Below are 22,935 nucleotides of genomic sequence, written 5' to 3'. Positions count from 1 at the left end.
TTTGAGAAAAGGCAGTTGTAGCTTATTCACATTAACCATTGTCTCTAAAGAGAACACAAAGACCACGTGTGTCTGCTCCTGTAATTTACAGGGATATCCATTTATTAGAAACCTGTAACATTTGTCCCTTTATGCATAACGCACAGTTTGATAAAAAAGCAGGATAGACTGAGACCGGTGTACAGGAGTGAGTCTACAGTCCTGATGCTTGATGAGACTGCTACTGATGAATGGGGGGAGTTGATGGCTCAGTCACGAGTCTCCAGCACCCCCTCCTTGACCCTCCATCTCCAGGCCTGGCTGTAGTCAGGAGCAGGGACACAGCGGAGCAGGAGGCCAGAGTCCTGCACCTCCGCATCATGGGCCACTGGCTCCCGCTCCTGAGTCTCCATGGTGAACACCCTCTCAGAGATCTAGGGGGGAGAGTGACACACAGGTGTAAGATTTATTTTGGTGTAATGAAGGACTGTGTAGTCGCCTGTGAAAAGGACAAGAGCATAAACATGAAAATATGATTGTGCATGACTTGTTGTCAGGGGTCTACCATGATTCCTCACTCACCTGGTCGCTGATCCCCGTGGCAATGTGGCCCACCTTCACCCTACGTTTCTCTCGGATCCGGATGCTTTGCCCATTTACGTCCGTGATGCAGATTTCCACTCCTGAGCCAATCACAGTGCAGAGAAACAGCCAACATGAGTGCACTGCACATGCTTTCTCAGCATGAGTGATATCGCTATGGGAATGAGGTGCTATCCAGTGGGAAACAATATGACATGATCCTGTTATCTAAACATCCTGAGCTGTAGCACCTTCTATGGTCAGATAACAATGTCACTCACCCTCAAAGCATCGGGGTGCAGACAGGTGGCTTTGGTGAACCAGCCAGTCCATACTGAGAATCTGTCCGTCCGGTTGGCTGTTGTAGGAGAACACGCCAGAGCTGAGGTCATCACCTGGGCTGATGGACCAACGGCCAGAGTCCTGTAGTCAGGGAGGAGGGAGACAGGGAAAATAGAGGGAGAACCGTGAATGGGTTGATAATGTGACATGAGAGATCCAGATACCAACCCACAGAAACACATTACACACCCTACAGCTGTTCATATTATCCAACATGTCAGGTATGGTGGGTTACCTTTCTGTCCCATAAGTCCCTGTTGGAGTAACAGTCACTGCTGCTCAGGCAGGACAGTAGTTGCTCCTGGGTTTCTGCTGAGTGCAGCTGAGACAGACTGGTCAGGTAAAACTCTGCAGACGAACAGAAGAGGAGCGGTAAGAACAGAGGAGTTGACTTGAGTTGATATAGACACACAAGGATATACATCAAGTAAAATGAAGATACACAGACTGACAGACCGCAAACATGCAGAATGTTGCAACAATCCTTACCTCTCTCCAGTTTGCGCAGTTCAAGCTCAGACACGTTGGAGGTGACGTCGGCCATCTTGGGATTTTGCCATTCATGGAGTTGTGTCAGTAGAGAGCGAGGTGAGTCTGGAGGTGAGGTTGTCTCCTCTGTGTCTGCCTCACTGCCTTCCTCCTCCTCATCATTGTTCAGCTCCCTGCTCCCTGGGTTCATGGATTCCAGCAATAGCTTATGGTTCTCCTCAGAGCAGGTGTCTCTGCTGAAGGGAGGCCAGGGCTGGCTAGACTGGCCGGGGCTGTCATCTATCTGTAGGGGCTCCTTATAGGACCCTCTGATGGGGCTGCTGAGTCCTCCCACTAAAGACACACAGTAGGGTTGTTAGTCAGTTATAACAAAGTTATAACATCTGAGGACTGATCTAAAGGCAGTAGGTTTGTTAGCCAGTATTCAAATGAACATGGTTAACAGCCACAGTTTTTAACATCTAAGCACTGATCTAAAAACAGTGGTGGTGCTACACCCTCACCTTCTCTCAGAGCTCTGGCTGCTCTTCCCTTGAGCTCCGGGGCAGAGGCCCTCTTGGTTGGCTCCTTCTGTAGTCCCACCTTTATGACATTAGCAGTGAAGGGACTGCAATCGGGTGGGATCTCCCTCAGAGGCGGTGGTTCATTGGCTATCTGTAACCATAGCCACACGAACAATGAATCCACGACATGAAGATTCAATCCAATTGGAGGCCTAATATTGGCTCCGATTTTAAACATACTTGTCACATGTCAAGTATGAAGACAGGGTGGTGTTGTGTTGAAGGATACCTTGAAGTACAGTGGGCGGGAGTAGTATCGTGTCCAGGGCTGACAGCCATTGAGCATGTGCAGTAACATGCAGCAGCTGCTCCACACGTCTGCTTTGGCTCCGCGGGTTTCCCCTTTCACAATCTCCGGGGCCATGTGTGTCTCTGTCCCCTTCAGATCTGCTTCCACGCACATACACAGAGTATACATTCAGACATGACAACCAGGTCAAACACTTAATTTTTTTGGTGTATCCCTCTTTTTTTGTCTAGTGAGGTCTTGAGTTCATATTTTGCTACCTCCTTGGGATGCACTTAGGCTCTGTCCACCAATGTCCATTCTCTCCGAGTGTCCAAAGTCACACAGAAAAGTGTCCCTCCCATCCTCTGACAGCAACACATTGTCCGCTGCAACACACACACACGCACACACACACACAGGAAGGCATGTTAATCTATGGCTATATACTGGATTTGGTTATTGTTGTTCTATAATCCTGGGATGAGACAGCCATATTTAGCAGCGCTGTAGCTATGCAGACGGGGCAAGGTTCTGGTAACCAGGGGGAAAAGAGAGTCAAATCCAAGTCATGTTGGCTATTAAGAAACAGCTGTTGGGGAAGGAATGAATCTGGGGCATAATAGACAGGCAGCAGGTGACTTGGCAAAACCTCCCTGTTGTATCTGTGCCTGTGGTGTAGCTTATCTGACACCAGGTGGCATCTGAGCACTGAGCCATGTGGTTCCGACTGTCTATCCTTTGCTCTGTCGCTCTCTCTCTTCCTCGAGTTCTGTCTCTCCCTCTCTCTGGCTGGCGAGCGCTTGCGCCCTCTAAAGAGCAGCGGTGAGTCACGCTGTGGGAAATTCCCGGCTTGGCGCGTTCTCAGCCTGTGGTGCTCTGGTTTCACAACACAGGTGCTGGAGATCAAGACACGATCTGCGACTCTTGTGTTCCACATAACAACTGCAAAAACAGCCGAGAAAGAACTTACTCTCACCAAGGCAAAATATGAAACAAAATATGAATAACCTGAACGTCTGCTTCTCTATTTCTCTTTACATGTGTCAACTGTCAAGACACAAGTCTTTTAATTACTGTTTTAATAGCTGCCATAATCAAACACTGTAATCAAACACCGTAATCAAACACTGTAATCAAACCTAGTTTGAAAATGCCTAGTGTCATCACCAGAGTCAGTCTACATGCCCATACATTTAGTTACTGTGTGTTTTATGAACCTTATGGTGTATTTCTGTTCATAAGTCAGTCATTTTTCATTATCTCATGTCTCGGCCTACCTTTTATGTCCAGATGCAGCACTCGTCTCTTCAGCAGGTGTTCCAGTGCCCCCAGGACCTGACAGTGGTAGTGTAGGGCCAGGTCCTCAGGTAGCCGACCCCTCTCTTTAATAAGCTGACCCACAGAGCCTAGAAGCAGATAATAGAGAAGAGGACAGGAGGGGTCAGTGGGTGATGAAAAATCACCTCGGGCGTGTTGAATAAATGGAAAACAATACCTTTAAAAATCCATAAATGTGTAATTCCTGCGCAATTTATATCTATAGGCTACACTGAGGATGTTCTTTAATTATTTTAGGCTACCTGGCATTAGTGCATAAACCTAGGGGTCTAACTGTACTAGTGCCAAATAGCCTACATGCCAATAACCACATGCTTTTGGGAACGGGCAAAAAAAGTTTACGTCGGCCTCCCGAGTGGTGCAGCGGTCTAAGACACTGCATCGTAAGTGCTAGCTGTGTCACAAGAGATTCTGAGTTCTAGTGCAGGCTTTGTAGTAGCCGGCCGCGACCGGGAGACCCATGGGGCGACGCACAATTGGCCCAAGGTCGTCTGGGTTAGGGGAGGGCTTGGCTGGCAGGGATGTCCTTGTCCCATCGCACACTAGCGACTCCTGTGGCGGGCCGGGCACAGTGCACACTGTCGCCAGGTGTAAGGTGTTTCCTCTGACACATTGGTGCGGCTGGCTTCCAGGGTTGGGTATTGTGGGCATTGCGTCAAGAAGCAGTGCGGCTTGGTTGGGTTGTGTTTCCGAGGACGCACGGCTCTCGACCTTCGCCTCTCCCAAGTCCGTACAGGAGTTGTAGCAATGAGACAAGACTGTAACTACCAATTGGATAGTTACAGGGGGGAAAAAGGGGAGTTACAGGGGAGAAAAAAGGGGTAATTTGTAAAAAATAATAATAATAATTTTAAGGTTACGTCAATCCACGGAGGCAAAAAGGAGTTTAATTCAACAAGAGAAAAGCTTTGAAATGTTGAATATAAAGGGAAAGGAGGGCCAGAAAAGTAATGTTGGGAAAATATTTGGTGAAGTGGGAAATGTGTGATGATTGTGAGGCGCTATACAAATTCAACAGTCACAAGACAGGGACATCAAATAGGGAAGTTCAAGGGAACTGTAGCCTACTGTTCAGATGGGTTAAATGGAAACTGAAATCTGGACACTGACTGTAGGTCTATAACCTCACATAGCCTTAATATTAACTCCTGCAAAATTAAGGATTTCTTGCAGTAACATGATACACCAAATGTAGGCAAAATTCTGACACAGGAACAAGAGTGGAGAAATGTGATTTCTTTCTATCAGCATCCTGAGAGAATGCAAATGCTCAGTTAGTACCTCTACAGATGGTATCTATCTTTATCAGCATCATAAAAGCTGATAGAATTTCAACCACATAAAATATTCCCCCTTTAATAATTTTTTGGTCCCTAAACGTCTTTGCTCCATGAAAGAAGATGACAGAGAAAAACTCTACCGATGTCAACTAGATTAAAACATTCATTCTATTGATTTATGACAATCTGGTGAGCAGGGGTTAATATAGCCTTTGAGGGCAACATAAAATGACAGAAGAAAAGCTGCATCTATTTAATTATAGACAAGTTGACTAACAAATAGTCTACCAAGAATTTCAACCACATAAAATATTCCCCCTTTAATAATTTTTTGGTCCCTAAACGTCTTTGCTCCATGAAAGAAGATGACAGAGAAAAACTCTACCGATGTCAACTAGATTAAAACATTCATTCTATTGATTTATGACAATCTGGTGAGCAGGGGTTAATATAGCCTTTGAGGGCAACATAAAATGACAGAAGAAAAGCTGCATCTATTTAATTATAGACAAGTTGACTAACAAATAGTCTACCAAAATGTTAGAAATTATAAGCAGAAACATATCTAAAATCAGGAGAAAATCTGCACCCCCTGTCAAAAAATAATTCCACTGTCTTTTGACTATAGCCTACAGCATTTTTCTATGTTAGCGGGTTAGGGTCGGGCCTCAGATTGTCACTTTATCACATATAGTCTGGCGGTTGCGGATGGGTTATTAGCAATTGTGGGTGGGTGCAGGTGAACAAAAAGCTTGCCCGCGCATAACTAGCATCCAGGTCACTGCCTGAGATCGAGGTACAGTATAGTGTATAGCTCACCAGCTTTGAGGTCCATGAAGAGGACGACGTAGGGCCCCTCTCTGATCACTCCGAAGAGTTCCACCACGCGAGGAGACTTCAGGGCACTCCACGTACCCACTTCCTCACTACTAAAACTCTTCAGGAGAATCTGGGAGGAAGGAGAGGGACGAGAGTTCAATAGTTATTAATAGTGAGAGATAACACACAGATAATATACACAGAGAGTGTACACAGAGAGTATAAGTGCTGTTGTACCTTTTTAGCGCAAAATCTGAAGTGTGTTCTGTTGTCTTGCACACTGTGCACTTCCCCGTATGAACCTGTGTTGATAGACTTGCAGAGGCTGTAGTCCTTCCCCTCCCTGTACTCATAATTCACAGGCTGAATATTCTAATAGGAAATAAGAGGGAACAATTGGCTGAGTGAATAAGGAGGAATCAGAAAAAGCCACAAGTAAACAACTGCAATTATCGACAACTATTGCAGTCTGGAAAGTTACCTCATTGAAGATCAGGCCCTCGTTGGTGTCAGTCTCTGAGACTTCTCCCTCCTTCTCCCAGACATGCCTTTCCACGTCTTTGCAGAAGGGACCTGCGTAGCATCGGTCCTCCTGACTGACACTGCCCCTGAGCCCTGCTAGGGCCAACGAACAGTCTCCCACACTGCTGAGAGGAGAGTCCGAGTCACTCTCCTGCCCATAGGTGGAGAGGTTGCAGGAGGGGCTAAACACCTGGGGGCCCCAGCATGGGTGGGAATGGCTGGGGCCCCTGTTGCAGTCCTGGAGGGGGTAAGGGGGGCGTCTTGTGTCATGCGCCTCTAAACTCGGGATACTGCTACTGTAAGTGCTGATGTTACTTAATGGCTCTGAAGCGTCCTCCTAAAGGGGAGAAAGACAAACCAACCACCAGGTGATTAAAGGTGACTGTCTGCCAGGAAATAACTTTCACCTTCAGGTGATGATACTGACACTGACAACTATCTATGTGGGTGAGGCTTCAAGACTAGTATGGACACCTGAAAGGAAGCTTTGTCAGACAGTCAATCACTTCCTCCCGGTTGGAAGGCTAATGTTTGTGCTAGGATGTTTGCTGATAGAAGCTCAAACACTATATGAGACCGTCTACGGTTCATACTACAGACTATGAATCATAAGAAAGGCACTTCAAGTTCAACTAGAGTTCAACGTCATCCATTTTGTGTCTGATGGTAGGATGTTACAGGGAGAGTGCTCATCTTACCTGGGTCTGGATCAGTTGAGGAGAACTGCCAGTCTGGGTCTCCTGCTCAGGGACACCAGAAGGTACTCTACGTCTCTGTCTCTGCTTCCCTGTCTCCCTCTGCTCCTCTTTCTTCTCCTTCCTCTTCTGATTCTTCCTTGGCTTCTTCCTGGGGGAGCAGTGGGCCGGGGAGCCTGGTTTGTCCTGGTTGGAGGCTACGGTGGAACACGCCACATTGTTGTGCTCTGATGAGTCCCTGTGGAAGACAACAGCAATGCCTGTGTGAATGCAGTACTGTCACGAAAACCCAAACTGTAAGAAGACATTAGTGGTTTAACCAATGCTTTGTAGCTAAAGAAGAAAACCAAAGATTGAGATAGTTGGAAGGAGAGATAATGGAGTGTGTTATGGAGGGATACGTGAGGTCATACCGGTTGATTAAGCAGTTGGGGGACCCGACATAGGAGCGTTCGGAGCAGGAAGGGCTGAACTGCTGGGAGTCTTGGGTTTCACCTGGGGAAGCACAGATAGCAGGTGTTAGCTTGGTGCCATTCTCTCTCTCTCTGTAATTAATCCTATCAAAACTAGTATCGCCCGTCCTTAGTATACTCACATTCAGCCTGGGCTATGAACGAGTTCTTCTGATAGTTCAGTGGACCTGCTTCACCCACTTGTTCTGCTGTGCCCTGCGTTAGGACTTGAATTAGTCTGGGTTTTAAACAAGCCATGAAGTCCCCTTCGCTCTCCTTCCCCTCCTCGTCACTCGTCCTGTCTTCTGGGCTGGGGAGGCTTGGGTAAGACCCCTTCAGCTCTATTTGGGGTGACCCTGAGAATGGTCTGGTCGAGTTAAAGATCCTTTGATTCACCGCCATTCTCACCTGCTGGAAAAGGAAACAGAAAATTATGTCAATTCAGATTAAAACATGGTTTTATCTTGTTTACTGACTTCGCTGTTGGCTGGACTATTCAAAACGGTCCGTCCTTGAACAGCTCAGTGTGCAGCACTTCATTTGAAGCACATCTCCACAACAACCAACTTGCTGATCTAAGCGATCCTCACACCTGTCCATTAGCAGAGAGCGGAGCAGAGCTTGTGACTGCTGGGACAGCGACTGGGTAATCAAAAACCCCAGTATAGCTTGTTAACTTCTGTAAAGAGCCTCCCTCATGTCAATTGAACTTCGCACCTGCTAAGAATCTAATAATGTCCGGCTTTGTGTGGCAGTGAAACAAGTCAATCTAGTAATTGTTTATCTCTGCCTTGTAAATATTGTTTGTACTTTTTAACTCTGCATTTTTGGGAATTGGCTCGTAAGTAAGTATTTCCCAGTAAAGACCACACCTGTTGTATTCGGTGCATGTGACCAATAAAATTGGATTTGAAACATATACATTTCTCAACATGGAGGAAGTGTATGCTTTACACAGAAACTTGATCGCAACTGAAACTTCACGTTTTGCGGTGAGCGAATGAAACAGGAAACTCGATCACGGCCTTGTTTTGACAGTTACAACTGTGTAGTTAACACCAGGAAGTAGTTGTGTTGTAAAGACTGCTACATGGCATGCTCAAGGAACAGAACTGCCTCAGTTCCACAGAATATCATGTGTGTGTGCGCATGTGTGTGCATCAAGCATGGAGTATGTATTTCAAATGAAAACCCCTCTGATCTGAGCATGTTTAATTCAGTAGAGAAAGGCCAGAGAGGCTTTGGACCTAGGCTCGCTTAGTGAGCTCTGTAAGCAGAGAGCTGTAGAGCTAGGGTTGCTGCATGTTGCATCAGTGTGCCAGCACTTCACAGGAGTTTATCTTTCCCCCTCACTTTTGATCTTCCCTTAGACAGGTGCCCTGTTCCCTTTATGAAACACCAAGCTCAGGTTGACTGCCAGGGTAAATGCTATGTAAATGTTTATACCCGGATATGCAAATATTGTTTGAAATCTCTTAGAACCTGTATAGCATTCAAATAAAACACTCCACGCACTGTTCAGTGAATTTCCTCCACTTTCCTGTCAATCTCTCATTCCCCTCCTCCACACACACTTTGTCTAACCCAGACTCTGATCAGGCACACCAGCTTTGTCATTCACTGATCATCACTTCCTGCTAAAGCAAGAGCTCCACACACGTACCCCTCCTCCAAAACACAGCACCACACCCCAACTGAAATCAAGTGGGGCGGAAGTAAGAACAGGCCCTTTGACAAAGAACTGGACAGAAAAATAGACGCTGAGGAAGGAAACATAGACCTACCAACAGAGGCAGGTCCGAATTGCAGGTCTGCAGTCTCTTCTGGTTATCCGTTTTTCACTAAACTGAAGTCAAATATTCTGCTAGTAAATACCCCTATCCTTCCAAATGATAACTCACGCTCTGTAATATAGGTCTCTTTTGACTCTCTCTCTCTACTTCACTCTGTGATCTTGCTGTGTATCTCGGTTGCTTGGTGTCGCTTTATCCCACTGGCCTACTGCCAACCGGGGTAGGAGCTGTGATTGGTTGATGGTGATTTACGGGAAATCCATCTCACTTCCCCACATCCCCCCCTCCCTCTTTTCCCTGCAGCAGCAGGGCTGTCTTGCTCTTTCTGCGCTTTCTCTTTCTCTCACTTATGCTCAGTGTCTTTCTGTCCCATTTTCACTCTCCCTAAATAATGGGAAAATTAGAGCACATTATTAAAAAGTGCACCCAACAGTGTCCAAATCTAACCTGTCTAACTCTTTAAATGTTCATTTGGGACCCAAAACAACAAACCCTGAAGATCTAATTCCCCAAAGCAAGGGGCCACGTGTTAGTTATGTACTAGACTATGTTATACTCTTTGGCCCACTTTAAGCCTCTCATTGTGCTGCGTTGGGGCTGCAGAAAGGGGTCAGGATTCAGGGATATGCTCTTAAAACACACTCACGGTCTAATATCAAGCAAACGATGATGCATGAATAAGCCATTTGATCCCATCAGGCCAGAGTAGTCGCAACAATCATGTCCACAGGAACACCCTAGTTATGTTCTGCATATAGCCAAAGTTACAGTGGGGCAAAAAAGTATTTAGTCAGCCACCAATTGTGCAAGTTCTCCCACTTAAAAAGATGAGAGAGGCCTGTAATTTTCATCATAGGTACACTTCAACTATGACAGACAAAATGAAAAAAAAAAATCCAGAAAATCACATTGTAGGATTTTGAATGAATTTATAATTTTTTTTATTTCACCTTTATTTAACCAGGTAGGCTAGTTGAGAACAAGTTCTCATTTGCAACTGCGACCTGGCCAAGATAAAGCATAGCAGTGTGAACAGACAACACAGAGTTACACATGGAGTAAACAATTAACAAGTCAATAACACAGTAGAAAAAAGGGGAGTCTATATACATTGTGTGCAAAAGGCATGAGGTAGGCGAATAATTACAATTTTGCAGATTAACACTGGAGTGATAAATGATCAGATGGTCATGTACAGGTAGAGATATTGGTGTGCAAAAGAGCAGAAAAGTAAATAAATAAAAACAGTATGGGGATGAGGTAGGTAAAAATGGGTGGGCTATTTACCGATAGACTATGTACAGCTGCAGCGATCGGTTAGCTGCTCAGATAGCAGATGTTTGAAGTTGGTGAGGGAGATAAAAGTCTCCAACTTCAGCGATTTTTGCAATTTGTTCCAGTCACAGGCAGCAGAGAACTGGAACGAAAGGCGGCCAAATGAGGTGTTGGCTTTAGGGATGATCAGTGAGATACACCTGCTGGATCGCGTGCTACGGATGGGTGTTGCCATCGTGACCAGTGAACTGAGATAAGGCGGAGCTTTACCTAGCATGGACTTGTAGATGACCTGGAGCCAGTGGGTCTGGCGACGAATATGTAGCGAGGGCCAGCCGACTAGAGCATACAAGTCGCAGTGGTGGGTGGTATAAGGTGCTTTAGTGACAAAACGGATGGCACTGTGATAAACTGCATCCAGTTTGCTGAGTAGAGTGTTGGAAGCAATTTTGTAGATGACATCGCCGAAGTCGAGGATCGGTAGGATAGTCAGTTTTACTAGGGTAAGTTTGGCAGCGTGAGTGAAGGAGGCTTTGTTGCGGAATAGAAAGCCGACTCTTGATTTGATTTTCGATTGGAGATGTTTGATATGAGTCTGGAAGGAGAGTTTACAGTCTAGCCAGACACCTAGGTACTTATAGATGTCCACATATTCTGGTCAGGCGTGCGGGTGCAGGCAGCGAACGGTTGAAAAGCATGCATTTGGTTTTACTAGCGTTTAAGAGCAGTTGGAGGCCACGGAGGGAGTGTTGTATGGCATTGAAGCTCGTTTGGAGGTTAGATAGCACAGTGTCCAAGGACGGGCCGGAAGTATATAGAATGGTGTCGTCTGCGTAGAGGTGGATCAGGGAATCGCCCGCAGCAAGAGCAACATCATTGATATATACAGAGAAAAGAGTCAGCCCGAGGATTGAACCCTGTGGCACCCCCATAGAGACTGCCAGAGGACCGGACAGCATGCCCTCCGATTTGACACACTGAACTCTGTCTGCAAAGTAATTGGTGAACCAGGTAAGGCAGTCATCCGAAAAACCGAGGCTACTGAGTTTGCCGATAAGAATATGGTGATTGACAGAGTCGAAAGCCTTGGCAAGGTTGATGAAGACGGCTGCACAGTACTGTCTTTTATCGATGGCGGTTATGATATCGTTTAGTACCTTGAGCGTGGCTGAGGTGCACCCGTGACCGGCTCGGAAACCAGATTGCACAGCGGAGAAGGTACGGTGGGATTCGAGATGGTCAGTGACCTGTTTGTTGACTTGGCTTTCGAAGACCTTAGATAGGCAGGGCAGGATGGATATAGGTATGTAACAGTTTGGGTCCAGGGTGTCTCCCCTTTTGAAGAGGGGGATGACTGCGGCAGCTTTCCAATCCTTGGGGATCTCAGACGATATGAAAGAGAGGTTGAACAGGCTGGTAATAGGGGTTGCTACAATGGCGGCGGATAGTTTCAGAAATAGAGGGTCCAGATTGTCAAGCCCAGCTGATTTGTACGGGTCCAGTTTTTGCAGCTCTTTCAGAACATCTGCTATCTGGATTTGGGTAAAGTAGAACCTGGAGAGGCTTGGGCGAGTAGCTGCGGGGGGGGCGGAGCTGTTGGCCGAGGTTGGAGTAGCCAGGTGGAAGGCATGGCCAGCCGTTGAGAAATGCTTGTTGAAGTTTTCGATAATCATGGGTTTATCGTGGGTGACCGTGTTACCTAGCCTCAGTGCAGTGGGCAGCTGGGAGGAGGTGCTCTTGTTCTCCATGGACTTCACAGTGTCCCAGAACTTTTTGGAGTTGGAGCTACAGGATGCAAACTTCTGCCTGAAGAAGCTGGCCTTAGCTTTCCTGACTGACTGCGTGTATTGGTTCCTGACTTCCCTGAACAGTTGCATATCGCGGGGACTATTCGATGCTATTGCAGTCCGCCACAGGATGTTTTTGTGCTGGTCGAGGGCAGTCAGGTCTGGAGTGAACCAAGGGCTATATCTGTTCTTAGTTCTGCATTTTTTGAACGGAGCATGCTTATCTAAAATGGTGAGGAAGTTACTTTTAAAGAATGACCAGGCATCCTCAACTGACGGGATGAGGTCAATGTCCTTCCAGGATACCCGGGCCAGGTCGATTAGAAAGGCCTGCTCACAGAAGTGTTTTAGGGAGCGTTTGACATTGATGAGGGGTGGTCGTTTGACTGCGGCTCCGTAGCGGATACAGGCAATGAGGCAGTGATCGCTGAGATCCTGGTTGAAGACAGGGGAGGTGTATTTGGAGGGCCAGTTGGTCAGGATGACGTCTATGAGGGTGCCCTTGTTTACAGATTTAGGGTTGTACCTGGTGGGTTCCTTGATGATTTGTGTGAGATTGAGGGCATCTAGCTTAGATTGTAGGACTGCCGGGGTGTTAAGCATATCCCAGTTTAGGTCACCTAACAGAACAAACTCTGAAGGGGGGCGATCAATTCACAAATGGTGTCCAGGGCACAGCTGGGAGCTGAGGGGGGTCGGTAGCAGGCGGCAACAGTGAGAGACTTATTTCTGGAGAGAGTAATTTTCAAAATTAGGAGTTCGAACTGTTTAGGTATGGACCTGGAAAGTATGACATTACTTTGCAGGCTATCTCTGCAGTAGACTGCAACTCCTCCCCCTTTGGCAGTTCTATCTTGACGGAAAATGTTATAGTTGGGTATGGAAATCTCAGAATTTTTGGTGGTCTTCCTGAGCCAGGATTCAGACACGGCAAGGACATCAGGGTTAGCAGAGTGTGCTAAAGCAGTGAGTAAAACAAACTTAGGGAGGAGGCTTCTGATGTTGACATGAAACCTGAAACCAAGGCTTTTTCGATCACAGAAGTCAACAAATGAGGGTGCCTGGGGACATGCAGGGCCTGGGTTTACCTCCACATCACCCGCGGAACAGAGGAGGAGTAGAATGAGGGTGCGGCTAAAGGCTATCAATACTGGTCGCCTAGAGCGTTGGGGACAGAGAATAAAAGGAGCAGATTTCTGGGCAAGGTAGAATATATTCAGGGCATAATGCGCAGACAGGGGTATGGTGGGGTGCGGGTACAGCGGAGGTAAGCCCAGGCACTGGGTGATGATGAGAGAGGTTGTATCACTGGACATGCTGGTTGTAATGGGTGAGGTCACCGCATGTGTGGGAGGTGGGACAAAGGAGGTATCAAGGGTATGAAGAGTGGAACTAGGGGCTCCATTGTAAACTAAAACAATGATAACTAACCTGAACAACAGTATACAAGGCATATTGACATTTGAGAGAGACATACAGCGAGGCATACAGTAATCACAGGTGTTGAATTGGGAGAGCTAGCTAAAACAGTAGCTAAAACAGTAGGTGAGACAACAACAGCTAATCAGCTAGCACAACAACAGCAGGTAAAATGGCGTTGACTAGGCAGGGAGGGTCGGATTAACTACACACAGAGCCTGAGTGCGGCTGGGGCCGACAGATAAAATATAAACAAGCAGAATGGAGTACCGTGATTAATGGACAGTCCAGCATGCATCAGCTATGTAGCCAAGTGATCAGTGTCCAGGGGGCAGCGGTGGATGGGGCAGGGAAGCTGGACTGGCGAGTATTATCCAGGTAAAAAAAACTGGCTGGCTGTGCAGAAGGTAAAAGGTAAAAGCCGTTAGCAGTGGCTAACAATGACTAAATAGCTTGTAGCTAGTTAGCTTCTGGAGGTTCTTGAGTGTGTTCTAAAAATTAAAAATAATAGTGATTCCGTATCACATTGGGTGAGGCAGGTTACCGGAAGGTATAAACAAATAAAAAATTGAAAAGAGATTGAAAGTTAATATGGGTCCAGTGAGTGTTTGGGACGCGGCGATTCAGACGGTTAGCAGGCCTGTGCTAACAAGCTAACAGTTAGTAGGCCGGGGCTAAACAAGGTAGCAGTTAGCGGTCCGGGGCTAAACAAGGTAGCAGTTAGCGGACCGGGGCTAAACAAGCTAGCAGTTAGCAGGCCGAATTAGCAAGCAAGGAGATAGCAAGGGCTAGAAAGTTAGACTTTGGGGGGCGTCGCGATGGGGTGAGTCTGTTTATGCCTCTTCATGCGGTGACATCGATAGACCGGTCGTGGGTCCGGATATTGTAGCCCAGGAGTATGCTTCGGTGGTAGCACAGGAGCTCTGGCCGGGCTAGCTTCAAGCTAAGTGGGTGGAAACGCTAGCCAGGAGTAATCATCCGGGGTTGCGGTTAGCTAGTTAGCTAGTTGTGAAGCTAGTTGTGAAGATCCAGCTGAAAATGCAAATTATGGTGGAAAATAAGTATTTGGTCAATAACAAAAGTTTATCTCAATACTTTGTTATATACCCTTTGTTGGCAATGATAGAGGTCAAACGTTTTCTGTAAGTCTTCACAAGGTTTTCACACACCGTTGCTGCTATTTTGGCCCATTCCTCCATGCAGATCTCCTCTAGAATAGTGATGTTTTGGGGCTGTTGCTGGGCAACACGGACTTTCAACTCCCTCCAAAGATTTTCTATGGGGTTGAGATCTGGAGACTGGCTAGGCCACTCCAGGACCTTAAAATGCTTCTTACGAAGCCTCTCCTTCATTGCCCGGGCGGTGTGTTTGGGATCATTGTCATGCTGAAAGACCCAGACACGTTTCATCTTCAATGCCCTTGCTGATGGAAGGAGGTTTTCACTCAAAATCTCACGATACATGGCCCCATTCATTCTTTCCTTTACATGGATCAGTGGTCCTGGACCCTTTGCAGAAAAACAGCCCCAAAGCATGATGTTTCCACCCCCATGCGTCACAGTAGGTATGGTGTTCTTTGGATGCAACTCAGCATTCTTTGTCCTCCAAACACGACGAGTTGAGTTTTTACCAAAAAGTTATCTTTTGGTTTCATCTGACCATATGACATTCTCCCAATCTTCTTCTGGATCATCCAAATGCTCTCTAGCAAACTTCAGACGGGCCTGGACATGTACTGGCTTAAGCAGGGGCACTGCAGGATTTGAGTCCCTGGCGGCGTAGTGTGTTACTGATGCTAGGCTTTGTTACTTTGGTAATTCACTAGGTCCCCCCGTGTGGTTCTGGGATTTTTGCTCACCGTTCTTGTGATCATTTTGACCCCACGGGGTGAGATCTTGCGTGGAGCCCCAGATCGAGGGAGATTATCAGTTGTCTTGTATGTCTTCCATTTCCTAATAATTACTCCCACAGTTGATTTCTTCAAACCAAGCTGCTTACCTATTGCAGATTCAGTCTTCCCAGCCTGGTGCAGGTCTACAATTTTGTTTCTGGTGTCCTTTGACAGCTCTTTGGTCTTGGCCATAGTGAAGTTTGGAGTGTGACTGTGAGGTTGTGGACAGGTGTCTTTTATACTGATAACAAGTTCAAACAGGTGCCATTAATACAGGTAACGAGTGGAGGACAGAGGAGCCTCTTAAAGAAGAAGTTACAGGTCTGTGAGAGCCAGAAATCTTGCTTGTTTGTAGGTGACCAAATACTCATTTTCCACCATCATTTGCAAATAAATTCATTAAATCCTACAATGTGATTATCTGGAGAAAAAAAATCTAATTTGTCTGAAGTGTACCTATGATGGAAATTACAGGCCTCTCTCGTCTTTTTAAGTGGGAGAACTTGCACAATTGGTGGCTGACTAAATACTTTTTTGCCCCACTGTATGTGCTCCCATAAATCAATGATGCTGCTATCAAATCCCCTCTGTCTGTATAATCTATAATTTTTTGTTATGGGTGTTGAACTCCAGACCTTTAGCCCCTGCTGTTTTCCCTTGTTATTATCATTTTAATAAATAAAACAACATCAGATTGACTCGTGAGGATTACATGTGAGAATTGTGAGGTTTTAACTCATAGCAGGGGAAAGGTTGGCCACCTTTTTGAGTTTGGGGAAAACCTCACTTCCTTTTTCGGAGGAACAACACATTACTCAGAACAGAGTCACTAAAGGGCAAGGAAACTCAGGGACCACATTTGGACATGTCAAACAGCCAACTCTTGTAACAAATCATAGCAGTGAGTGACAGCTTAAAGCATGTAGCCTACAGTATATGAACATATCATCACCCTTGACTCTTGCTTTATTTTACTTGTGATCGCATTAAACAGAGCGAAGGTGATAATTTTCTATCCTGGGATTAGCCTACATCCTCTGGCCTTGATGGGTCACTCACAAGTCATTTGCCCTCTTAAAAACCTCTTGAAGAGGTTAAACTATGAGAACTACAGGCTAATGATATGTTGTAGAGCTGCACTCCACAGCCCAGAAAACCACTCTGACCATGGGGACCAGTCATTGTGATATATAAAGTAAGTCCTCCCCTAGCTGTACTCAGTATTTGGTCAACTGTGCAGATTCAGTTTTTTGTTTCTCTATGTTGTGTTATTACAGCAATGTAACAACTTTGTTATAACAATGTAGGCCCCTGTCTAACTGTCAATGTGACAATGTAACTGTGTTTGAGGACCTCTCGACTCCCTATCAAAAACACATGCATGAAAAACATGAGCATGATACTCAGTGAGCAGAGGGGTGGGGGACAGTTGGAATCTTGGTGGAGGAGTGAGAGAATGTGGGGGCAGAAAGGACAAGAACGGGAGGAGGGGTGGAAAGGGGATCCAAAAATGGTGGCTAGATTCTGGGGGAGTGAATGTAGACTGTAGAGGATACAACAAAGAAAGGAACAAATAGAGGAATGGCTGCAGATGGAACTGCTGAAAAGATTCAGGATGGATACACACAGACACACAATGACCACTGACTCATATACGCCCACTCAGATTAGCAGAATACCAGAGGCTTGAGTAAGAACAGCCGAGGGCTCCATCTCCTGCAGGACCTGGATAATTTAACACACCAGTACGCCTCCGCCATTCCTGGATACCTGCCAGTACTTCTGGGCCCCCCAGTCCCTCACAGAGCACTGTTAAGAGGCATTCATTCATGGGAAACTCAAGAAACTCATGGGAATCCAAAATGAATGTCTCAATGAGTGAATAAGGCTGGGTATCAGAGGGGGTGAAGGCCTCTGTGCATAGAAACACATCCTTCACACGCCAGAAAGACAACACCTATTTACTCTGGTTCTGTCACGTCCTGACCATAGAAAACCTGTATTTTCTATGGTAGAGTAGGTCAGGGTGTGACTAGGTTTAAGCAAAAAAATCTAGTTTATATTTTCTATGTGGGGTTCTAGGTTTGATTTTCTAAGTTGGTGATTTGTATAATTCCCAATTAGAGGCAGCTGGTTATCGTTGTCTCTAATTGGGGATCATACTTAAGTAGCATTTTTCCCACCTGTGGGTTATGGGATATTGTTTATGTTTAGTTGCCTGTTAGCACTGAATTGTCGTCACGGTTCGTTTATTCTTTATTGTTTTGTATTTGCTTAAGTTTCACTTTCTTCATTAAAATATGTGGAACTCTACGTACGCTGCGCCTTGGTCCGACCATCATTATTTCGAACAACGTGACAGGTGCTAATAATGCATCAGACATAGAGAAGGACATTGCTTCTCTTTGTCATTTCATCAGGTTCGCGTCTGGTCCCTGAGTGGAAGACTTTAGCCCAGTGGTGTAGTGGGGGCTATATGCTGTATAACCACTATTACGCAATGCCCACTTTTCAGTGGGCATTGCGTATACTCACTTTTTAATCTTCACTGATGCTGCTCTCTGTTTTGTTCCACGACCCCCACAAGTGTCACAGGACTCGTCTAAAGTTACCAGTTCAAAAAATGAATGGGTTAAATGTGTTAAAAAATATATTTAAAAAATAAGAAATCTGAGCTTTCTTCTATCTCAGATATAGGACAGACACTTCAAAACCTTATTCCTTAGGATACATTTTTTGACTGTCTGTTTTGCCATTTATGAACGTGTCATTGAATGCGTCTCTAAGGGCAAATTCTATATTTTATCAAATACTTTGCAAATATATATTTATTTTATACCTACAGGGTCAAAATGATCCATGATCCAACAATTCCATATGTTAGGCAAGTATAACCCCCCCATACCGACCTTGTGCCATCATACCGACTTTGTGCCATCCCGTAATACCGGCACTAAAACACACAAGGGGCGCTATTTTCAATCAGAAGGTTATCAATGCTAACAAGCATATGTACAATCCCATAGCAAATGCTAGCTAAATGCTAACATGCAAACCTTTTACATAAACTATTTGGAGGACAGACATCCCAGGTCATACAGTTACACAAGTAACTCAAAAATGTTACTCACTGTTTGTTGCACGCAAAACAAAATGAATATTAGACAGCAAGCCTCTTGATCCAGGAGGGGATTATCTTGTTACCAAGAGGAGCTTGATTGCAAAAAGCTAACCGCTTACTACGGGCTCTACGCAGACGTGCGATTCGGGGGGTGTTGCAATATAATTTTTCGGCACAATAGGCTCCGGCATTTTACTTACTTTTTTTACTACCTGAAAATGAAGACACGCTGTATCATTCCTTCCGCAGTGGGGGCAGTGTTGTCGCTTGGCTCCTTGATCTGATCTATAGGAAATATAGGCTACTCTAGTCCTTGAACGGACATCAAAGCTTGTTCTTTAACCAGGGGTCACAGTTACATTTTGTCCCAATTGCTTTATTTATTTTGTCTTGAAGACAATGTTAATTTGCTTTGACTCTAGTGTTCCATTTGTACATGTGCATTTGTGACTACCTCATGAAGCTGGTTGTACAAATGTGCATTTGTGACTACCTCATGAAGCTGGTTGTACAAATGTGCATTTGTGACTACCTCATGAAGCTGGTTGTACAAATGTGCATTTGTGACTACCTCATGAAGCTGGTTGTACAAATGTGCATTTGTGACTAACTCATGAAGCTGGTTGAGAGAATGCCAAGTGTGTGCAAAGCTGTCATCAAGGCAAAGGGTGGCTACTTTGAAGAATCTCAAATATATTTTGATTTGTTTAACCTTTTTTTGGTTACTACATGAGTCCATATGTGTTATTTCATAGTTTTAACGTCTTCACTATTATTCTACAATGTAGAAAATAAAAAAACTCTGGAATGAGTAGGTGTGTCCAAACTTTTGATTGGTACTGTATATGGGGCAATTTAGCAATTAGGATTTGTTATCTGTAATAGTTATGATAAATTATAGATAAATATGTGCATATTTCTTTCCAGGGCAGGCCTTGTGTTACATTTCAGTACTCTAAAAAAGAAATGTGAATACATGTGAAAAATGTAAAATGCCTATCCTTGCATCAAAGTAACCTATTTTGCATCGATAACCAAATATAATCTCAGCGACTATTCAAACAGTTAAACCAAACAACAAGAATCAACCCAAAAAGGTATTTAGTTTAAAAGTAATAACTACAGTAATAACTAGTTATTATTATGAAATGGTAGAACCTGCTGTAGTCAACTAGCTAGCCATGTGCTTTTTTTCTCCCAACATGATGACGGTCTATTTGTAGCTGATATGGGAGTGAATACACAAGCAGCATATCAAACTGGGATCATGTTTCAGGTTACATCGGCATGTATAAGAATATTTTCCAGGGCATATTTGCTTTATAATAAATCTGATTATTTCTCAAAGGCTAGCGAGCTTGTTATGTTTTTAGCCAGGTTAAAGCCAGCTAGCCAGGCTGCCCAGGGCCAGGATTCCAGTCTAAAAGCACAGTTTCGAAAAGGTTCCTCCAGTTTTGCTTCTGTACTGCAGTTTAACTGATGCCTGACCCAGAAAGAGAATTTCCATAGATGGCCACATAGAGAAGTCAGATTAGAAAATTCCTAATGAGACACTTCAGTCATCTCCTTTGTGCACAAATCATGAATTTAATTATTAAAATAATTGTAGTTGAGGCTGATTTTTTTCCATCACTCACAGCTGAAGATATTAAAATGTTATATTCATCCAATGTCTGCCATGTTTTTGGATGACGTGATGACGTCATGGCTGCTCCCTGTGCGTAGGAGATGTTGGCTGTATAAATCGGATGCAACCGAGGTATGCATGGTCCATGAATTGGCGTATGTGAACATGAGTAGATCTACCTTGAAAACAACGGTTGGACATCTTGGATGCAGTCTCCAGTTCTTATTATATCTCAGTAGCTGCCAGCTAGCTACTACTAGCAAGGAAAGTCACAAATGAAAAAACGTTGCTATCGCCCCCTTGTGAATGAGAGTGGGCCCGGCAAGGAAATCATATTACAAAAATGTTTTCCCTACTCCAAAAATCCCACTCCACCCACGTGCACGCACGAAGATCAATAGAGTGAAGCTTGGTAGATAACTAGCTACTATGTCAGCAAACCAGATGCACAACCTCAGAGCATTTAGCACATTTTAGACAGTTAACTTAATAGTTATATCTAGCTGCAAACATTTAGTTGTGAATTCAATACTGAAACTATGCTATTATGTATGCTGCACAACAGTGAGTGACTCAAAAGGCAACATGTGACGGGACTACCAGTGAGCTTCATAATGTAAAATAATGTGAGAGGTGAAATGAAGAACGCGATCTGCTTTATTGCCTGGAGAATTGCACAAGTTGACTGCAGGTGTTTATAAAAGTAGAATCAGCGATATAACGTACATATATGCAGAAAGTAAACAGCATAGTGGATTAATTTCAACAACAACTAAGAGCGTTAAAGCGCGAGACTCAATTTCTCTGCTGTATTGGTATATACGGTATACTGCCAAAGCCTATATATTGCATACTGGAAGAGTGACAGCAGACCCTGTACAGACAACTGGTAGAGGGTTGATAGGCCAATTGGCTTATCAAATTCTGAAACTTGTCCAAAAATAGCCTACTATTTTAGCCTATTAAACTGCTAGCATGAAAAACGCAAGTTTTGAGGGAGTGTGCAATTCTGACTGCAGCACTGTCAACCAGAGCTGTTGCCAGATAATTGAATGTTCATTTCTCTACGATAAGCTGCCTCCAACATAATTTTAGAGAATTTGGCCCCCAACCGCCTCATAACCGCAGACCTAAACTGTAACTCAGTAAAATCTTTGAAATTGTTGCATGTTGCGTTTATATTTTTGTTCAGTATACAATTTTGATGCTGTGTTTTAAAGTTTAAAAAAGTCAACAATCAAGACTTTCCAACCGGTTTTCAAAACATGTTGATATGTTAAAAAATTTAAAATGTTAAAAATGTATGTAATAAATGTATCACTAGCCACTTTAATCAATGCCACTTCATATAATGTTTACATACCCTACATTACTCATCTCATATGTATATACTGTACTCTATACCATCTACTGCATCTTGGTGTAATGTATCACTAGCCACTTTAAACAATGCCACTTTTATATGTTTACATATCCTATATTACTCATATCATATGTATATACTGTACTCTATACCATCCACTGCATCTTGCCTATGCCGTTCAATACCATCACTCATTTATATATATATTTTTATGTACACATTCTTATTCATTCTTTTACACTTGTGTGTATAAGGTAATTGTTGTGAAATTGTTAGGTTAGATTACTCGTTGGATATTACTGCATGGTCAGAACTAGAAGCACAAGCATTTCGCTACATTCGCATTAACATCTCCTAACCATGTGTTTGTGAAAAAATACAATTTGATTTGCCCGTTGTCTTTCATATCACCGAGAAAGAATCCTTCAAATAAAAAAATATACACTTACTGTAGCGTTTTGCACAGATTCACAAGCTGTGCAAGCCTCCAGTTGAGGAACTACACTTCCTCCCCAGTTACACTTACACACGTGTTCGGAGCGCATTATATAGCTAATTAGCCCAGGTGGCCACCTATGTCTTCCATAAACAAGCGATGTATATTGGATCTGGGCGTGTGGGAACACTAACCCAATAAAGGTGTGTAGTAATTTAAACTTTTGTTTTATGAGAACAAAAGGTTATTTCTCTCTGATCTGGAAGACACGTTCCTTATGTTTCCAAAAAACGTTCTGCAAGCGATACGTGTTCATGTTTGCAGCAAGCGTTGGCTCCTCTTAACAAAGCACCCCGGTCAGAAGATACTATCGTCAACAGGCCGTGTACTGTACTGTAATATATGGCAATATCTACTGTAATAGCCTATGTGGCAACTTCGTGCATAACATCTACCTGGGTCATTTGTTATCTTAAATGTAACAACTAAGTTCTTAAGTAATTAACGTTAAGTCGTTAAATAAAAATTATCATTATGCTATGGTCGAGAAAAATGTTGACGCGACTTCACTTCACCTCCTTTTCCTCCGCCATTTCAAATGTACTTCAACCCATTTGCTAAGAAAGTTATTAATCTTGTGGACATATTCAATTCTAATATCTTTATAGTTCATATTGACTTACCTTTGTTCAGGTCTGTTGTTTTTGTAATTAATAAAAGGCGTCGGCTGTTTTCAGCATCTACACAGTTCGCTAAAAATGTCCAACGTTGAAAATTGCGTCATCGGAGGGGTGTAGATCTGAAAATCGAAAGTACATGATCGTTTTCGAAGTTAGGTTTGAATGTAGGAAGTGTGTGGTTCTTGTGTACAATTACTTTAGTAAACATCAAGGCTGCGTTTAAACAGGCAGCCCAATTCTGATATTTTTTTCC

General features: G+C 44.2%; 1 protein-coding gene across 1 annotated transcript; it reads right to left on the bottom strand.

Annotated features, from left to right (window-relative positions):
* Positions 1–67: 67 nt before the first annotated feature.
* On the bottom strand, positions 68–22,126 carry LOC109893340 (mitogen-activated protein kinase kinase kinase 14). Its single transcript, XM_031827355.1, has 16 exons — positions 22,016–22,126; positions 7,434–7,701; positions 7,252–7,333; positions 6,842–7,076; positions 6,103–6,480; positions 5,859–5,993; positions 5,622–5,751; positions 3,462–3,590; positions 2,463–2,570; positions 2,185–2,342; positions 1,896–2,046; positions 1,393–1,725; positions 1,139–1,251; positions 843–984; positions 562–662; positions 68–413 (listed from the first exon to the last, which is right to left on the bottom strand). Exons 1-16 carry the CDS (start codon positions 22,109–22,111, stop codon positions 249–251), a joined length of 2,724 nt encoding a protein of 907 aa, XP_031683215.1. The 5' UTR covers positions 22,112–22,126; the 3' UTR covers positions 68–248.
* Between the last annotated feature and the right edge of the window lie 809 nt (positions 22,127–22,935).

The sequence above is a fragment of the Oncorhynchus kisutch genome, linkage group LG6, assembly GCF_002021735.2.
Source record: "Oncorhynchus kisutch isolate 150728-3 linkage group LG6, Okis_V2, whole genome shotgun sequence".
Classification (NCBI taxonomy): Eukaryota; Metazoa; Chordata; class Actinopteri; order Salmoniformes; family Salmonidae; genus Oncorhynchus; species Oncorhynchus kisutch.
Note: the sequence above shows the minus strand (reverse complement) of the source record. Positions and strands in the feature narration are given on the sequence as shown.

Coding starts and splice junctions, on each gene's coding strand:
- LOC109893340 (XM_031827355.1), bottom strand. CDS start 22,111: ATGCGCTCCGAACACGTGTGTAAGTGTAACTGGGGAGGAAGTGTAGTT. Junction 7,077..7,251: donor CCCAACTGCTTAATCAACCG/GTATGACCTCAC, acceptor TGTCTTCCACAG/GGACTCATCAGAGCACAACA. Junction 3,591..5,621: donor CTTCATGGACCTCAAAGCTG/GTGAGCTATACA, acceptor ATCTGCTTCTAG/GCTCTGTGGGTCAGCTTATT.